Source organism: Perca fluviatilis, chromosome 19, assembly GCF_010015445.1.
Source record: "Perca fluviatilis chromosome 19, GENO_Pfluv_1.0, whole genome shotgun sequence".
Taxonomy (NCBI): Eukaryota; Metazoa; Chordata; class Actinopteri; order Perciformes; family Percidae; genus Perca; species Perca fluviatilis.
The window spans coordinates 33,416,560-33,433,555 of NC_053130.1; the positions used below are offsets into that span (position 1 = coordinate 33,416,560).

The 16,996-nt window shown below is 39.3% G+C and overlaps 1 protein-coding gene and 1 long non-coding RNA gene across 3 annotated transcripts in view; both read left to right on the top strand.

The window, feature by feature from the left end:
• Nucleotides 1–2,137: 2,137 nt before the first annotated feature.
• Nucleotides 2,138–3,001, top strand: LOC120548204. Its single transcript, XR_005637152.1, has 2 exons — nucleotides 2,138–2,234; nucleotides 2,660–3,001. It is a non-coding gene; the product is annotated as an uncharacterized LOC120548204 (long non-coding RNA).
• A 5,790-nt stretch (nucleotides 3,002–8,791) lies between these two features.
• The window catches only part of nt5c2a (5'-nucleotidase, cytosolic IIa), a 39,259-nt gene continuing 31,054 nt past the window's right edge, over nucleotides 8,792–16,996 (top strand). Inside the window, exons 1-3 of one of the 2 annotated variants that reach the window (XM_039783340.1) lie at nucleotides 8,792–8,938; nucleotides 10,430–10,536; nucleotides 14,334–14,372. In XM_039783340.1, coding sequence (XP_039639274.1) covers nucleotides 10,436–10,536; nucleotides 14,334–14,372 — 140 coding nt within the window. In that variant the 5' untranslated portion in view covers nucleotides 8,792–8,938; nucleotides 10,430–10,435. The remainder of the gene's footprint in view (nucleotides 8,939–10,429; nucleotides 10,537–14,333; nucleotides 14,373–16,996) is intronic. The other variant, XM_039783341.1, reaches the window with a different exon arrangement.

Consider the following 16,996-nt stretch of genomic DNA (forward strand, 5'->3'; position numbering starts at 1 on the left):
ATGTATTTCAAAGGCATATTTATTTATTAATGTATTTATGTATTTATGTATTCATGTATTTATTCATTTATTTATGTATTTATTCATTTATTGAATATTGAATAAAACGGCATTCCATAATTAGGGAACGAATTGGAACGTAAAGGGATTAAACACATGGACCTTTAAAAAATCTGGAAATTCATTTTGAAGCATGTCTTCCTGTGTACAAACATTACAGGGTGCGTGCGCATACCAGGGGCAGAAAGCCAGATTGGTGAGCTGGTCCGCTACTGCAACAACCCTAAGTATTGAAGCTTCCCTTATTGTTTGTATATAACTGCTGACTCGATAAAACATGATTTTAGTTGGATCTGTTTGTCTGTCTTTAATTTTGATATATGTATGGCTATAATTATCATGTTAGGCTAGTAATGTAATAGCCATGTTAGCAGTGCAGCATCTACTGGACAGCCCGAATTTGCTTTTATATTAAAGTTACGTTACGCTTATTTACGTTACTTTACGACCTGCCACATTTCATGACTGCACACATACACAAAATACTGTACTGTATATCAAAGATTTGACCATAGATTATGTGGGAAGCCTTAGCACCTCCGACCGTGCTGATTATATTAAAAAACGTACTCTCAGCAATGGATCTTGCCAGATCCCTACGCTATACAGGACGATCTGTGGATTTTGGATGACAAGAAATGGCCAGCAATTGAATGGCCTGATATATACAACTATCTAATTCAGACACCAAGTGTGTATACTAGAGAAAGGATTAGAGCATACAAATCCCTTGATGCATACAACTACGTGCTATGTGGTCATGTCCAGCTTGTCAAATACTTTGATGCTGCACCTGATTTTTGCGTGTTGAGGTCAGGTGTGCTCCCTAGTCAAAGGCAAGGCATTAAAGCCAAGCTGTATGATGCCTGGGTGTATGTCCACAAGGCCCTTGGGTACATCCTCACGGCTAACTGCAAATGCATGGCAGGGTACGTCTACCTATCAAAATGTATCTGCAATCACACAAAAATAATGTATGATATTTCTCCTTTTACTCACATTACCCTGTCTATCACTCCAGCCTCGTCTCTTGTTGTAGTCATGCTGCTGCCATCATGTGCCAAGTTGAACTGTCAGGACGGAAAAATGCTACTGAGGAGGAGGTTGCCTGCACGTCCAAGCCCAATCAGTGGAAGGATATGTCCCGGTCAAAAGTTGAGCCACAGAAACTAAAAATGATTAACTTTAGCCGTCCAAAAAGGCATCTAACCGAGTTACCCCAATCTCGTTGTGTACCAACACTCCAAAACGTTCCAGGTAGGCTACACACTGAGCCATCTGCATCCTAGAGGCGCAAACATTATGAATAGAAAGAATATAACACAACTTCCTCCTTCTGTCCCACTCTTCCATTTGCCTAGATTTGGAATTACTTGCAACATGTATAATTTCAATGAGCAGATAAAACAACAGATAGGCCTGCATGTAAATAAATTATGAATACAATGATGGTGTTGCATTTTCATAATACAAAAATACATACAAACCGTAGTAAAAAGTTCACTGAAAAAGTTGTATTAAATATACTGCCTTTCTATTGAAAATATACAAATCTGTTCCTACACACAGCAAATAAATCCGATGATCTTCAGGCTCTGAAAACAATATTCCCAGATGCTGCTTTGTTTACAGCCATCAACACCGACATGGACTCTGACACAGATACAGCCTCTGAAACCGAATATGAACTCTATGGTGCTAAAACAGTATCATAAGTATTTGTAACTTGTGAAACACAATGCACAAATAAATGCAGAGGGATCTGTATCTGTAAGGGCAATGCACAAATAAATGCAGAGGGATCTGTATCTGTAAGGGCAATGCACAAATAAATGCAGAGCTATTTGTATCTATAAAGGTGTATCTGTGTCTGTGACTCTTATTTGTAACTCATATTTCATCATTTGTAAAAGAACTTAGTATTTTTCAATGTAAATATACGTGCAAATCTCCTTCTACGTATGTGGGTACTTTTGAGACTGTTTTTCCGCGCTGTTTGTGGTCAGAAGATATTCGTAACTCAGGTGACAATCCCAGCACTCTCCACTAGATGGCAGTAATGCAACACTTATGGATGCCAACTGCTCTTAAACCACATGAAGAAGCCTTGTTAAATGTTTCAGAGAGACGGTTGGCACCATAGACATAATAGAATCTACTTGATGTTCCTCCAGGTAGGTTGATATTATTAGGACTTTGTCGTCAGATAAATTACATTTATGTTTTCAGCATCATTGTTGCAGTGCATTTACAATTTCATTTGTGTTGTTATGGTGGAAGTTTGCTTCTTTTTAGAGTGTGCTAAAGGCAACTAGCGATGCTAACTTAACTAGCTCGTTAAAGTCAGGAATTTGAAGTCTGAAATATTAAGCGCTGCTTAATCTGTTAGTGGGTCCAGTTTGAAAGCTAGTGAATATATTTGGTAGACCTATCATATGAAACTAGATGATCTAAGGAATCAATCGATGATGTTGTAAGTTAAACTATAAAGAATTTAAATTTAACATTTGCTCGACATATTGTAATCATGTTATTAGTACAGTAATTGCAACACACTGGGATAGCAACATTTAATCACTAAATCTGCCATGTTTTACAGATCTGACTGATCAGATGCTGTCCTGGACACCTGTTTGATGAGGTTTACCTGGACCCACAAGACTCTCCTCACAGTATGAAGGTATTGTGGGACAGGTGCCATACTTCTGCCAAGTGATGATGGTCTGAAGACAACACAGCAGCATCAGGACAGATTCAGTATCCACAGGATGACTTCTGTGACCTGAGAGCCTACATTACCAGCTGACACATCCTCAGTAGAAAATAAACCCTTTAATCTGGGTGAGGACATGATCTGGACTGTTATCTGCTACTCTGTGCATTATGTATACACACTTTATATTTACATTTCATTGACTATGAATAAAGTGCTTTATTTCTATGCAGGGTTTGGTCATTTTTAAGTTCAGTAGTAAGGCTCCTTAAGTGTTATATAACATGTTTTTTTCACAAAGACGTTTAAACAGGTGATGTCTGATTTAATGCATGTAGAAGGGTCAAACACTAAGTCCTTTTAACATCCTGACTATATAAATGTAATCCTTTAAGACAGGTAATAGTGACAGTAAGCAGCACAAAACATTTAACAGTTATATACTTTATTGTTTTGACAGATGACAATATTAAAAGGGTATAAAGGGTATAAATCTAATCTGCAGCTTGAAAAACATTTCACAGCATAAATATAATGGACGGATAAAAACTTCAAGTGAAATTTGATTAGTTACTTTGTGAAACAAGAGTCCCTTTCACACAGCCTGATCAATGTCTATGGACAGTACAGTCCTTACAGTAGCAGTTGATACTTTAGTTACTGAGCAGTTGAGAAGTATGACACCTGTGGAGCAATAACTTCCTCCTGATGGTTTCTCATCTCATACTTTGAGGAGAGTCTGGTGGGTCCAAGTACACCTCATCAGTGGTCAGTCAGATCAGTGTTAGATTGAACTAGGCTATCATTTTTTATCACGATGTACAACTGCACATACATTTGGTCTTGAATAAAGGAGCAGTGTTGTGAAGGTGCTAGTTCTGGGTTTATCACCAGGTTCACTCAGGTATGTCAGCCAGAACACCACTTAAGGCAAATATTCCAGAGTTTGAAATGAAGAGCTGAGAGATGGTTCTTATTAGGGCCCGAGCGCCGACAGCGGCGAAGGCCCTATTGAAACTGAAGGAATTATTCTTTCTTTCTTTCTTTCTTCTATTATTTTCCCGTCAAATGAATTGGCTTTTTGAGGGGCTTAAAATATACAAAAACTCACCAAATTTGGCGGTCGCATCAAGTCTGGTGAAAATGTACGTATTTTAAGGGTTTTGGGAATAGGCGCACAAAAATGGCTCGCTAGCGCCCCCTAGAAAGTTAAGAAAATTGAGCCCCTGCAGTGCGTTTAACGTAGACTCACGAAACTTGGTACACATATGTAACATGTCAAGACGTACAAAAAACTTCATTAGAGACATACCCTAAACCCAACAGGAAGTCCGCCATTTTGATTTCAAAGTTCGAAATTAGTGCGATTTTGGCCATTTCCACATGTCGTACTTTAACGAACTCCTCCTAGAGATTTCATCCGATCAACTTCAAACTCGGTCTGTGCCATCTTAAGATATTAAAGATGAAAAGTTGTTCAAAGAAAAACTTTTCGTCATAGGACGATGGCCGTGGCGTGGCCATTTGTGCGTTCGCCGCGAAACAGGAAGTGGGTGTAACTCGGGTTATCGTTGTCCGATTACCTCAAAACTTTTCAGGATTCATAAGAGTCCAACCCTGAGGACAAATAAAGGCCGATATTTACTTAAAGTCATAGCGCCCCCTAGTGGCAACAGGAAGTAGGCCTAAAAGTCAAGGTGCTATACTTTAACAAACTCCTCCTAGAGATTTCATCCGATGGACTTCAAACTTGGTCTGTACCATCCCAACACCTTAACGATGAAAAGTTATTAAAGAAAAACTTTTGTCGGGCGGTTGGCGTGGCGCCATTTTGAGTGTTTAGCGATGACCAAAGAAGTTGTTGTAACTTGAGTGTATACGTTGTCGTATCTGCCCGAAATTTGTCACGGATGGACAAGGGTCCAGGCCTGAGGACACCTACAGGCCAAAATTGACTTTGGTCAGCGCCCCCGCGCCACAGGAAATCTGCCTTATATGACAAACATCATCCGATTTACATGAAACTTAGAATGTGTGGTCTACATGTGATACTGAGCCGCCCCCTATAATATGACCACGCCCACTTACTCAGGCCACGCCCCCTTTCATAACATTTGAACCGTTTAAGGTAGAGTCTCGTGTGAGGTGTCATTGAACTCAGCAGAGACTTCCTTTTTAATTGGTTATGGTTTGCCCCGCCCCCTATGCTTAAGCCCCGCCCCCTTTCATACAATTTGAACTTTTTAAGATAGACCCTTGTGTGAGGTATCAATGAACTCAGCAGAGACTTCCTTTTTAATTGGTGATGGTTTGACCCGCCCCCTATGCTTTAGCCACGCCTCTTTTCACAGCTAATGAACCGTATGACGTAGAGTCTTGTGTGAGGTATCGTTGAACTCGGCGGGGAGTTCCCTTTTAATTGGTGACGATTTGCGGCGTCCGAGTGCCGCGCGAATGCACGGTCGCAAGGAGCGGCGTCCGCTGGAAACCCCGACGCGCGCAGAGGCGCGAGGGCCTGTCCATCGCTGCTCGCAGCTTTAATTCTGTTTATTTCTTCCTTTTTCTTGTTTGAGTTTGACAGTGTGTGCTTCCTATAAAGAGAGAAACATAATACAAATGAATAAAGGAAACATACTGTTTGTATACACTCATTCCACCTTAAGCAGTAATAACATTACCAAACATAATATAAACAATAGTCGGAATATGGCTATATATCTCAAACTCCAATTCAACCGCTTATTATATGGGATTCTCAGACATTTCCGCCCATCTGTTAAGTTACTGCTAACATAGACAACATTTCATGTTATGAATGATATGCTTTAAAGCCTCCAACAACAAAACGGCTGGATGCTTTTATTTTGAAAATCTAGCAAAGCCTCGCTAGATAAGCCTTGATAGCGGTACAGAAAACAATATGTAACACCACTTACTTCTTATTGTACTCAATCACAAAAGTTTATATATGGTAAATCCACATCAAATAGCAGAAATAACAGCTGGTTTAACGAAGAAATACAATATCACGATGCAGCAGATAGCCTATACTTACTATTTTCATTTACGCACACTCTGAAGAAAAGGTACTGCTCACAACTACAATCCAACTGACCGACTAACTGTATCATACTTAATAACTGTCACGTCAGCTAGCTACCAGCACACACTTGGCCACCCTGTTAACAGCAATGGATAAACGGGAGTAAACGTGAAACATAAAACACAATATGATCAACTGTACTAAATAATAGCAACACTAACATAACTTAGCGCTTAATAATATTTCAGACTGCCATACAAAGACCAAGCAAGCCCATGTTACAAGCCTGACTTTAACTAGCTAGCTAGCTAAGTTAACATCGCTGATTAAGCTGTACAAGAACGTGAATGTTAGCACACTCTAAAAAGTAGCGAACTGTCACTGCCGCCATAACAACACAAAGCGTATTGTAAATGCACTGCAACAATGATGCTGAAAACATGAATGTAATTTATCTGACGACAAAGTCCTAATAATGTCAACTTACCTGGAGGAACATCCATTGACATATATTAACAACATCAAGTAGATTTTGCGAACAGTGTAGCTAGGCTTCTTCACAGCTTTCATTTATTTTAACAGCGGTTGGAATCCATAAGAGTTGCATTACCGCCATCTATTGGAGAGTGCTGGGATTGTCACCTGAGTTACGAATATCTTCTGACCACAAACGGCGCGAAAAAACAGTCTCAAAAGTACCCACACATGAAAAAGGAGATTTACACGTATATTTACATTGAAAAAATACTAAGTTCTTTTACAAATGATGAAATACGAATTACAAATAAGAGTCACGGACACAGATACACCTTTATAGATACGGATCCCTCTGCATTTATTTGTGCATTGGCCTTACAGATACGGATCCCTCTGCATTTATTTGTGCATTGCCCTTACAGATACGGATCCCTCTGCATTTATTTGTGCATTGTGTTTCACAAGTTACAAATACTTATGATACTGTTTTAGCACCATAGAACTCCCTGAACCTCTGACAGCTATGTATGCTGACCTAAAAGTTAAGTGTGAAGTTAGCTTTGACAAAATGAGAGGAAGATGCACAATTACTAAACTGGAACATCTACAGGATGTTACTAAAGAGCAGGCAAAGTGCACAACATGGAACATACACAGAGTAGGACGTATAACTGGAAGTACTTTTAACAGGGTTGTTAGATGTAAGCAGTATTCAGTTAAAAGTGTGGACAAACATGTAATGCAGTATGACGCCAAAGAGCTCACTGTACCAGCTGTCGTGTGGGGCAGGAAAATGGAAGATACTGCACGTCAGTGTTACGAAACAGAAATGAGGAAGACACATACAAATTTCAACCTAAAAGGAGTGGGGCTAACCGTGAAAGCAGACAAGCCATATCTGGCTGCTTCTCCTGATGGGGTATTCTCCTGCGAATGCTGTGGAACAGGTTTACTAGAGATCAAATGTCCATACAAACACAGAGAGGGACTACAGGGGTCTGAAGCTGATGCTCTGCCTGGATGAATATTATGAGCTGCGCCATAACCACTCATACTACTCACAGGTTTAACTGCAAATGTTTGCCAATTGAATATGTGCGATTTCATGGTGTGGACAAAGAACAATAGCATCACCAGCTGGATATGGTGAGATGGCCACTTCCTTGAAGAAGCCCTTTCAAAGGGTGAAGTGTTCTTCATGGAACCACCTCCTTCCCGAGCTGGTCTGCTGCCACCAAGACCCCCCAGTTGGCTGAAGAGGTCAGCTGTCCTCGTTGCAAAAGACCCAGTTTTTGCAAAATGATCACATGCAAAGACTGTTGCCAACAGTTCCACTACAAATGTGTGAACGTTGTCAGACAGACCAAAAATTGGAAGTGTGGATGTAAAGACATAAATATTAGCCTAGGTGGATACTGTACTGCACATGACGCCCCAAAAAAGTCACCTCAAGTCATACATCATTGTTAAATACATATTCATTACTTTCATTTTGTTTGTTACATAACATCATATTACAAATATCATTACAAATTGCATTAATTATTCATACATCACACATAGTTATACATTTTTAACACTTGTTTTTACATTCATTGTATTGTACGCTATATTCAAGTTGTCGGTCCGTTTGATCACAACAAAGCAGTGGTTCTTAAACTAGGGGTCAGGACAATTTTTTTTAAATTTTTTTTACATATATATATATATGTATATATGTATATATATATATATATATATATATATATATATATATATATATATATATATATATATATACATACTAATGCTGCTGTCTATTTCCAGGGGACCACAGACCTCAAATCCCAGATTTGTGAGACCTGCACAAATGGTGACAATGTGATCCAGCATGTCAACCTGGCTTATTGGCATGACGCTGTTCAATATTTGAAAATTCTTCAGCTGACCAGTTACACGTTCTACATGTATACGAACCCTCGATAACTGTCGGGACGTGTCAACGCACGAACCAGACAACTGTGACTTACCCTTAGTGAAACTAGGGATTCTTAAAGTTGCTCCCACACTCGCCAAGTATGACATCGCCATTGTCAAAGTTGTTTAAAAAGTTATTTTATACTAATATACTAATGTTATTAGTTTGTCTGAGGCTCGACCACCCCACCCATCTGACAGAAAGGATATAGAGCCTTCAGGTGTTATGCCAATTAAATATTTGATTGTGTTCTGGTGTTTGTAATAAAGTTTGCTCTCACTGCTTCCTTACTGGGCCAAATTACTAGTGGTTTTAGGACGGAGGACAGCAGGGGTACCCACTCCCTTACAATTTTGGAAACAGTGGAGAAGGTAAGGCCGAATCGGTATGCTAAGTCCTTGTTGGAGAGGCCAAGTCTGAATTTCATGAGCACTAACAGGAGGTGGTTCTCCCATGTTAGTCCACCCTTCAGTGTGATCGCTGTGCTTCTTTTGAGAATGCTCAAAAGCCATAAAAAAGCCTGTTTCCTTTTTAGACACACAAGACTGATGACAAAGACAGAAGTGTAACTGTAACTTTACAGCTGGTGGCGATAATGCTCCTTCCGGCTGCAATTCTCCAGTAGAAGAAGAAGAAGAAGAAGAAGAAGAAGAAGAAGAAGAAGAAGAAGAAGGCGGCAGTAGTGTTGGTAAGTAGTGTTGTTGTGCCTTTGTCGACATTGTTTTTAAATCTTACAGTCTGTAGTAAACCGTGTTTGAACACAAATGGAGACAGCCGCCACAGTTACCTATTAATGTGCTGTTTTAAACGTGGCACACAATTATTATTTAGCAGTTTTCATTTGTTAGCTGCTAAGTGTTCACCGTCCAGCTGAAACATAACGGACCAGTCACTTATTGGTTCGCTAATGTTAGCTTTGCAAGTTCCACTACCTTGTTTACGGGACAGCGAGCTAACTTTAGCCTAGCCTCTACGTTTCTGCTCTTGTTTGGAGGGGGCGTCAGTGTTATTCCAACCTCTGTTTACAAATCTGGCTTGTGTGTGATATAATAATATAATATGGCCCTGTATGTAAAACGACCGACTGATACATATATCTGTGTTAAACCGGCAGGGTCAATTAGTAGCATGGGTTTATAGTAACGTTATATTCCAATAATTAACGTTAGTGTCATCACATTTTTTTGGTGGAAGAAGACTGGGTTAGGGTTAGGGTTAGTTCTAGTATATCACTCTCCAAATGTAGGGTGTTAGCATGTCTCCCATCCCAACCACAAGTCATTTGTAGGCAGAGTCCATTTTCCACACGCGTAAAATCTATTTCTTTGCAATCACCATCCCATATTCAATAGGCTTCTTTTCGTGAAGAGATAAGAGACTTGTAGCTTTCAAAATCACTGCAACAGGGTTAGCTTCCAAGCTTTTTCCAAAAGCTTTAGAGAAACAGTAAAAATACTTTTCCAATATTAATAAAGTTTGTTGCATGACCAGAAGGAATGTGCTGTTGTTGTTTTTTTTTTTGCTACAGTTAAAAAGTGTAAAGTTAAATTTTTTACTTATAGTTCAGATGGGAAATATTGTTGTCCTGTTAATCCTCAGGATATAATATCATCGGGTCACTCCCTGTGAGTAGACTGGGTACAATCTATAGTCATTGTCACTATTTAACACACTAATCTTACTTAAATTAAGAATAGAGTCTCACAAGCTGTGTGTGTGTGTGTGTGTGTGTGTGTGTGTGTGTGTGTGTGTGTGTGTGTGTGTGTGTGTGTGTGTGTGTTTTCTAGGGCTGCTCAATTATGGAAAATAATATAATCATGATTTATTTTGGTCAATATTGACAATTTAACACGATTACTTGTTGACTTCTGGAAAGAGGTTCCATTTATTAAACTTAAAAAACGTTAAATCAACAGTAAAAGAAAACACATACAACTGTGAAGTTTGCCTTTAATATTTTTCCTATTTAAACTTTATTTTTTCATTCGGAACACAAGAGAAAATCAGAGTTTACCTGCAAAACGTAATGCGCTAAATAATTGTTTTTCTCGATTATTCTGTTTTTGTGATCACTGGGAGCCAAAATCGTAATCGCGATTACATTTTGATTAATTGCACAGCCCTACAGTAGTGTGTTCTGGCTTTAGTGAGCAGCTTGTGTCTTTGTGTGTTTTTGCAGTTCAAGATGACGACTTCATGGAGTGACCGGCTGCAGAACTATGCCGACCTACCGGCCAACATGGACGGTGTGGCCATGAAAAAGTATCGACGGGAAGTTCACCACAGGTACGTGTTAGTCAGACTGCAGCAAACAGTACTCCTGAAGTCTTAAACCTAGACAAATCCTGTTCCACACACAAAGGCTATTGGCTACACCAGTGTGTGCTTTTACATATCACAGCAGTGACCAAGGTATGGTCTTGCCACTAATTAAGTAAATAACCGGATTATGTCAGTTCTCCCTGTATACGTAAGCAGGGAAGAATGGGACGAATGCAGATTGTAACTCTACCACTGGTACAGTAGGTGGCACTCTGCCAACATAAAACTGGCCAGAGTAAGGTTTTTATCTTCCGGTTCTTCTGGTTGACCTGGTAAAAATCACAACTTGGAAAATCTTCTCCTCCCCATCCAGGAATGGCTCCTCTTGACAGTAGTCTCCTCAAAGGTTTAAAGCTTATGTTGTTGCTGTTGTTTTTGGCGCCATTGCTTCCAACCGCTCACTTCTATTCACGGTCAAAAACCACTGCAGCGTAGTGGGGAGGGGCAGTTATATCCTTACAGAGCATGTGCAGACGCGTACTACAACACTGACTGGGGCTACCAACCCGGCACCGATGACCCGAAGTGCTCGCAGGGCAGGTTGAGACCACAAACAAAGACGGGAAGAAAGGAAGGCTCACGTTAGGCTAAAGCTAACTCTTCTTCGGCCATCACTATGCAGCATTTTCTTTGTCAATCAACAGTCTCTGGTGGACCAAACGGCTGCTGATCACTGACTGGAATATCAGTTTAATTTTCCCTTTTAAAAAGTTTAAAAATTGCCAAGGTAAAATGTACACCTAAAAGAACAGTGCAACAGAAACATTTTTTCTTCCCTGAAATCTCTTGAAATCTGATACACATCTAGACATGTTAAAACCTAACCGAGTCTCACAACAATTTAAATATCCATATTATTTCCAGCAGTACTTAAAGAGTAACTTAATACCAGGCTGGAAAGCAGTATTTCTTTCTGCTTGTGCATGTTTCAAGTCTGTTCGCCTCTCTGTGAAAATGGAATGAAATGGAAAAAACATGTTAAGCACACCTCGTTGCAACTGTAACCACACCCGACAGTGATCACCCTGAGTTTAATGGTACATCACTGCAGCACGGGGAGACGTTACACCACTAGAGTTCAGCAAAAACAATAGTTTCTGCTTCTTTTTAAAAAGAAGTGCAGAGTTTAAAAAAAAAAAAAATCAATTTTATATTGAATTTAATTATTATAACACTAACCCTTTCGGATGATTTGTTGAAAACCATAATAATAAGAATACATTTTATAAATAATATTTGTATAGCACCTTTTTATACAAGTTATACTGCAACGTATGATGTTACGTAATATCAAGGACTGAGGGGAAGTGGCACTACTGATGAAACACAGCTTATGACTCAATATGGGCATGTTGTCAGGCCTGGACTCGTATCCAGCATGTGACATTTGGGGCAGACTGGACTATGCGAGGTCAAGTTACAACAGCTCCATGTGTTATGATATACATTATTGGGGTGCCAGTTAAAAAGGAACTCTCTGCTGACTGCAATGAGGCGATCAACCAGTTTATTAGTTATGAGTAGGGTTGTCGAAATTAACGAGTTAACGCTACACATTTTTTAAAGCGCGATTAACACTCGGTGTTCTGTGATTTTGCTCCGTAGTTTGGGAAATCAGCCATCTGCAGCAGTAACGTTGTTGACTTTCTCGGCTCTCTCGTGCTCTGTCCACTGGGCAGTCACTGGAGCTGAGATGAGACGCCGTTGTTCTTTTCCTAAACCCAACAGTAGCTTTATTCTTTTCCTAAACCCAACTGGTTCTTCTTTTCATAAACCCGACCCGTCCGCTGTATACGCCGCTCAAAATTCTTGGCTTGGCTTTAAAAAGTGGCGTGTATGTTTACGTCCGCTGTATACAGCGTAGACATACACATGGCTCAAAATGTGTGCAGATAACACGCCACTTGGCTTAAGAAAGTGGGCGTGTATGTTTACTCGAAATCATGATATCATGTTGTGTTAATACTGTTGTTGAATGTATCCTGTTTTGCATCGATTAAAAAAAGTCCAAATAACCCAGTCCAAATTACTTCCACTACAAGCCAGAGCAAAAGCAATCAATTCAACTAATATTTTTTGGCAGAAATAAAGATTGGAGAAATGTATCCTCTACTACTAACTACAGTCACAAATCTATTCCAGTATGCTAATAAAGTTACAGTTTGTCCTCACCAAAACTGCTACGTCAATTAAAAAGCTTGTGAGTGAGCGCCCATAGTGTATTAATAGTAATATAACTGGCCCCATCTTCAATGAAGAAAAGGGTTTGGATCCTTTTTGGTTTTAATCATCTCCTTGTGAAGAAGAGGCTTGACAAGACAATACACAGCTTTCAGGCTTTCACTATAGTCAGCTGTGTGCTAATACTGGAAGGATTCACTCACTGGAAGTCAGCGTCTGACTGAAACCTTTAAAGCAGTACAGCTTCAACTATTGTTTACTGATTATTTCAGTTTTGCATATTGGACCTTTTTTAAATGTAGGAAGAGTGGAACAAGGGAGTAACAATTGGTACTTTTAGAGTAAAGGAGAAATGACTGCACTCATAAACTGTAATAATGGATGTAGCATCAGTAAAGTCACCCATTCCAGTAGTTTGTAGAAGCCTCGAGTTTGGCAAATTGGCCATCGCCATCTTTTTTTTTTTTTTAAACCCGACGTGGCTACTGTTGACAAGAGGGTGGAGCCGGGGAGGATGACGCGGCCGAGCCAGTGTCGTTTAGGGTTGCGATGGCGCTGTGCTAAGCTAAACACTAAAGGGTGAAAGTTGCAGATATTCAACCCTTCTGAAGCGAGTCATCCAGCGGAGATTTACCAGCGGGTAGATTTACTCATCTGCATGTACGGCAGTGGTAGCTACACACCCAAAACAAGTTCAGGTCTATATTAATGTCCACGGTGCCATGGTTAGCATTGCTTAGCCTCGGTCCTGATTGACCGGTCAGCGTGTGGCCACGCCCTAAAGCATGCATAATAATTTACCAAATGAACATCATGCTGTATTGAAGAAGACTTGATACTACCAATTGAGGCGATAAACTCATTATGAAAATGTTTACTGAGGTAATAAATAAGATGAGAAGTACATTCATTTTCCATAGACATGTATAGAAACTTCTATTTTCAAACCATTATTTTTTTTACAGTCTATGCTTATACTTTTAGTAAGTATTGGGAACGTATGGGGTATTTTAGAGGACATGAGAAATGACTGCAGCAGTCCTGGTGTGGATGTCGACCCCAAATAACCCCACCCCCCCAAAAAAAAGGAAAGACATGTAATATTTATGTAAATAAATAATAGTCATTAAGAAAAAACTGTTTATTGTAAATAATATAATAAAAACCTTTTTATATTCCACCCCACATGCCTTGTTTGAGTACTTACAAACAGAACAGCATAGCATAGGCTAGCTTGTTGTTTACATGCAAATAAGATAGTAAGTACAGGAGAACAGAAGCAGGGCCTCATGTTTTAATTGTTTCAAAATAATAACAGAAATTAGATTGCGCACATTGCGCATGCGTCAAACCGTGCAACCCACACACGCTCCGAACTGAGACAAGCGAACCGAACAGTTCGGATGTTTTTTCATGAACCGTGCCACCCCTAATAGCAGGTACTGGAGGCAGTTCCAATAGAATATTGATTATTGGCTGATAAACAGTAAACCAAAGCCATGTAGCATTACATCAGTGCTAATGCCCGCAGCCATGAGTTCAGTGGTAATACTACATGTAATGTATTCTCTATTACAAAGCTTTCCAAGGGATCTGGCCCAAAACCATCCTGCAACAAGGTATGCCATCCTTTTATTGTTGGAACAAACTGCGAATACTGACTAAATTCCGTTTTGATGTCCATGATGTGAATTGATTCTGCATTCAACTCTCATAGAACTCCATCCATACTGACACTGATTGTGAGTTGGGTATCGCAGCAGTTGGTGGTCATTGTGATTTTTTTACTGTGAGCTCTTTCTGTTGCATTCCCCTTCTTCCTGCATCTTTCATTTAATCTTCATCCCTTACTTCATCTCTCATCCATTCTAAATAGAAAACTCAAGGCCAGTGTGCAGTCTGAGCAGACTCACAGATTATATGTTTGCATTATAATCTGTATTTCTGCATGAGCAACCAGACATGGCTGTTTCCTGTGAGCTGCTCCTAGTGAGAGTTTTACTGTCAGTGAGTCACTGCTGAGAAGCAATTCTATAAACTTCAAACGGATGAAGATGAAAACAGGGAATGGAAAATGTCTGCAGGTTGCCTCATAGACTTAAAATGTATAAAATGTATAAAATGATAGTTAAGGTCACGTGGTTAGGGCTGGATATGTTTTAGGAGCTAGACTTTGTTTATAGCATAAAGACTGAATTACTAATCTAGTAATTGATCAATCATTTAAAGTGCTCATATTATGCTTTTTGGCGTTTTCCCTTTCCTTTATTGTGTTATATATCTTTTTTTGTGCACGTTATAGGTTTACAAAGTGAAAAAGCCCAAAGTCCCCCCCCAAAGGGACTTACCATCTCCAACAGAAAACACTGTTCACAAACTGCTCCAAACAGCTCTATTGTAGTCCAGCCTTTACTTCAGAGACAGACGTGGTCACTTTGTAACACACGTTATAATGCTCGCCTAGCTGCTAGCGTAGCACGCCCTCATACTCTGCTTCTGACTGGCTAGTAGTCCTTACCTAGCTACTGAGCATGTGCGACTCCCAACAAAGATGGAACAGAAGTGAGATGTCTCACTCTGTAGCTAAAACAGAGAGCTCAACACACAGGGTGAAAAGAGGAGCTGCAGCAATGTGCAGTACAACAAAAACATGGTGTTTTCTGAAAATTAAACCATGTAAGACTATTCTGATATAACCTTTAAATACAATTATGAACCTGAAAATGAGCATAATATGAGCACTTTAAGTCATTCATCAAACAATGTCAAACATTCTCAATTCTATTTATCAAAAAGGGTATCAGAAACACCTCTCAGTACAATTCAGTACAGTTAAACAGCTGTACAAACTACAGCCTCCAAAATGAGCAGACAGTTGAATAAGCACCTTTCTATCTGAACAGATAGAAAGGTGTGTTAGTTGACAGAACATATCAGTAGAAAACTGCACTTTTTTTAGTGGTGCATTTTCAATTCAATGTTCAATTTGTGTAATAAAAATGTTGGAAATGATTTCCTTTCATTTGTTTTAAAATCAACAAGCAAATTGTTGTACTAAAGCAGAACACTGAAAGCAGCAGAAATGCAGAACTGAGTACACTTTAGTATCTGTTAATTTATCGGTAGTAATATCTTTATCGCTATGTTCAGCAACGTTATCGCATATTTTCCTCATATCGTGCAGCCCTACCTAATACAGTGTCAACAGAGTGTATATTTTAATATTTAAATGATCATTTTGTTGATTTTTATACTGTGTATAGCATATTATTTGGTGGCAACGAATGAGAAAGATTCTGGTGCTCGTCTAAAAACAGAGACAGCAGTGAATGTGGGGGGGACACAGAGAATCTACACTAATAAAAATGTGTAATTGGTACCTTGATGACATTTTCTGTACGATGTCTTACATTGACATTTTTCCTCTTCCCTGTCGCGCCAAATGCCAGCTCTTGGGGGAATTGTTGGGTCTCTGTAAATTAGGGTGTGATCTAGACCCACTCTATCTGGAAAGTGTCCTGAGATAACTCCTGTTGGGATTTGACACTATAATAAAATTTAATTTAATTGAATTCCTTGGGCTCTAAAAATATGAACAACTTAGACGTGTAGAGCTGGGCAATATATCGATATTATATCGATATCGTGATATGAGACTAGATATTGTCTTAGATTTTGGATATCGTAATATGACATAAGTGGTGTCTTTTCCTGGTTTTAAAGGCTGCATTACAGTAAAGTGATGTCATTTTCTGAACTTACCAGACTGTTGTAACTGTTCTATTATTTGCCTTTACCCACTTAGTCATTATATCTACATTACTGATGATTATTTATCATAAATCTCATTGGGTAAATATTTTGTGAAAGCACCAATAGTCAACACTACAATATCGTTGCGGTATCGATATCAAGGTATTTGGTCAAAAATATCGTGATATTTGATTTTCTCCGTATCGCCCAGCCCTATAGACGTATAGTGTTTTAAATGCAATCAGTCAACATAATCACCAGAAATCCCGTGAGCTCACCATTTGAAGGGTAACAGTAGGCTATTGGCAGGCATAAGAGGTTTTGATTTCAAATGTACTGATCACTATAAATAACTGGTAGGATTGCATGTCTGTTGGTGTTGTGGTTGTTGTGTTTTATTGAAGTGACTCATGGTAGTCTTACTCAAACACAGTCTGCCATGCCATCAAAACCTGACCTCAAGGAAGTGTCGCTCAGTCAATGCTGCTCT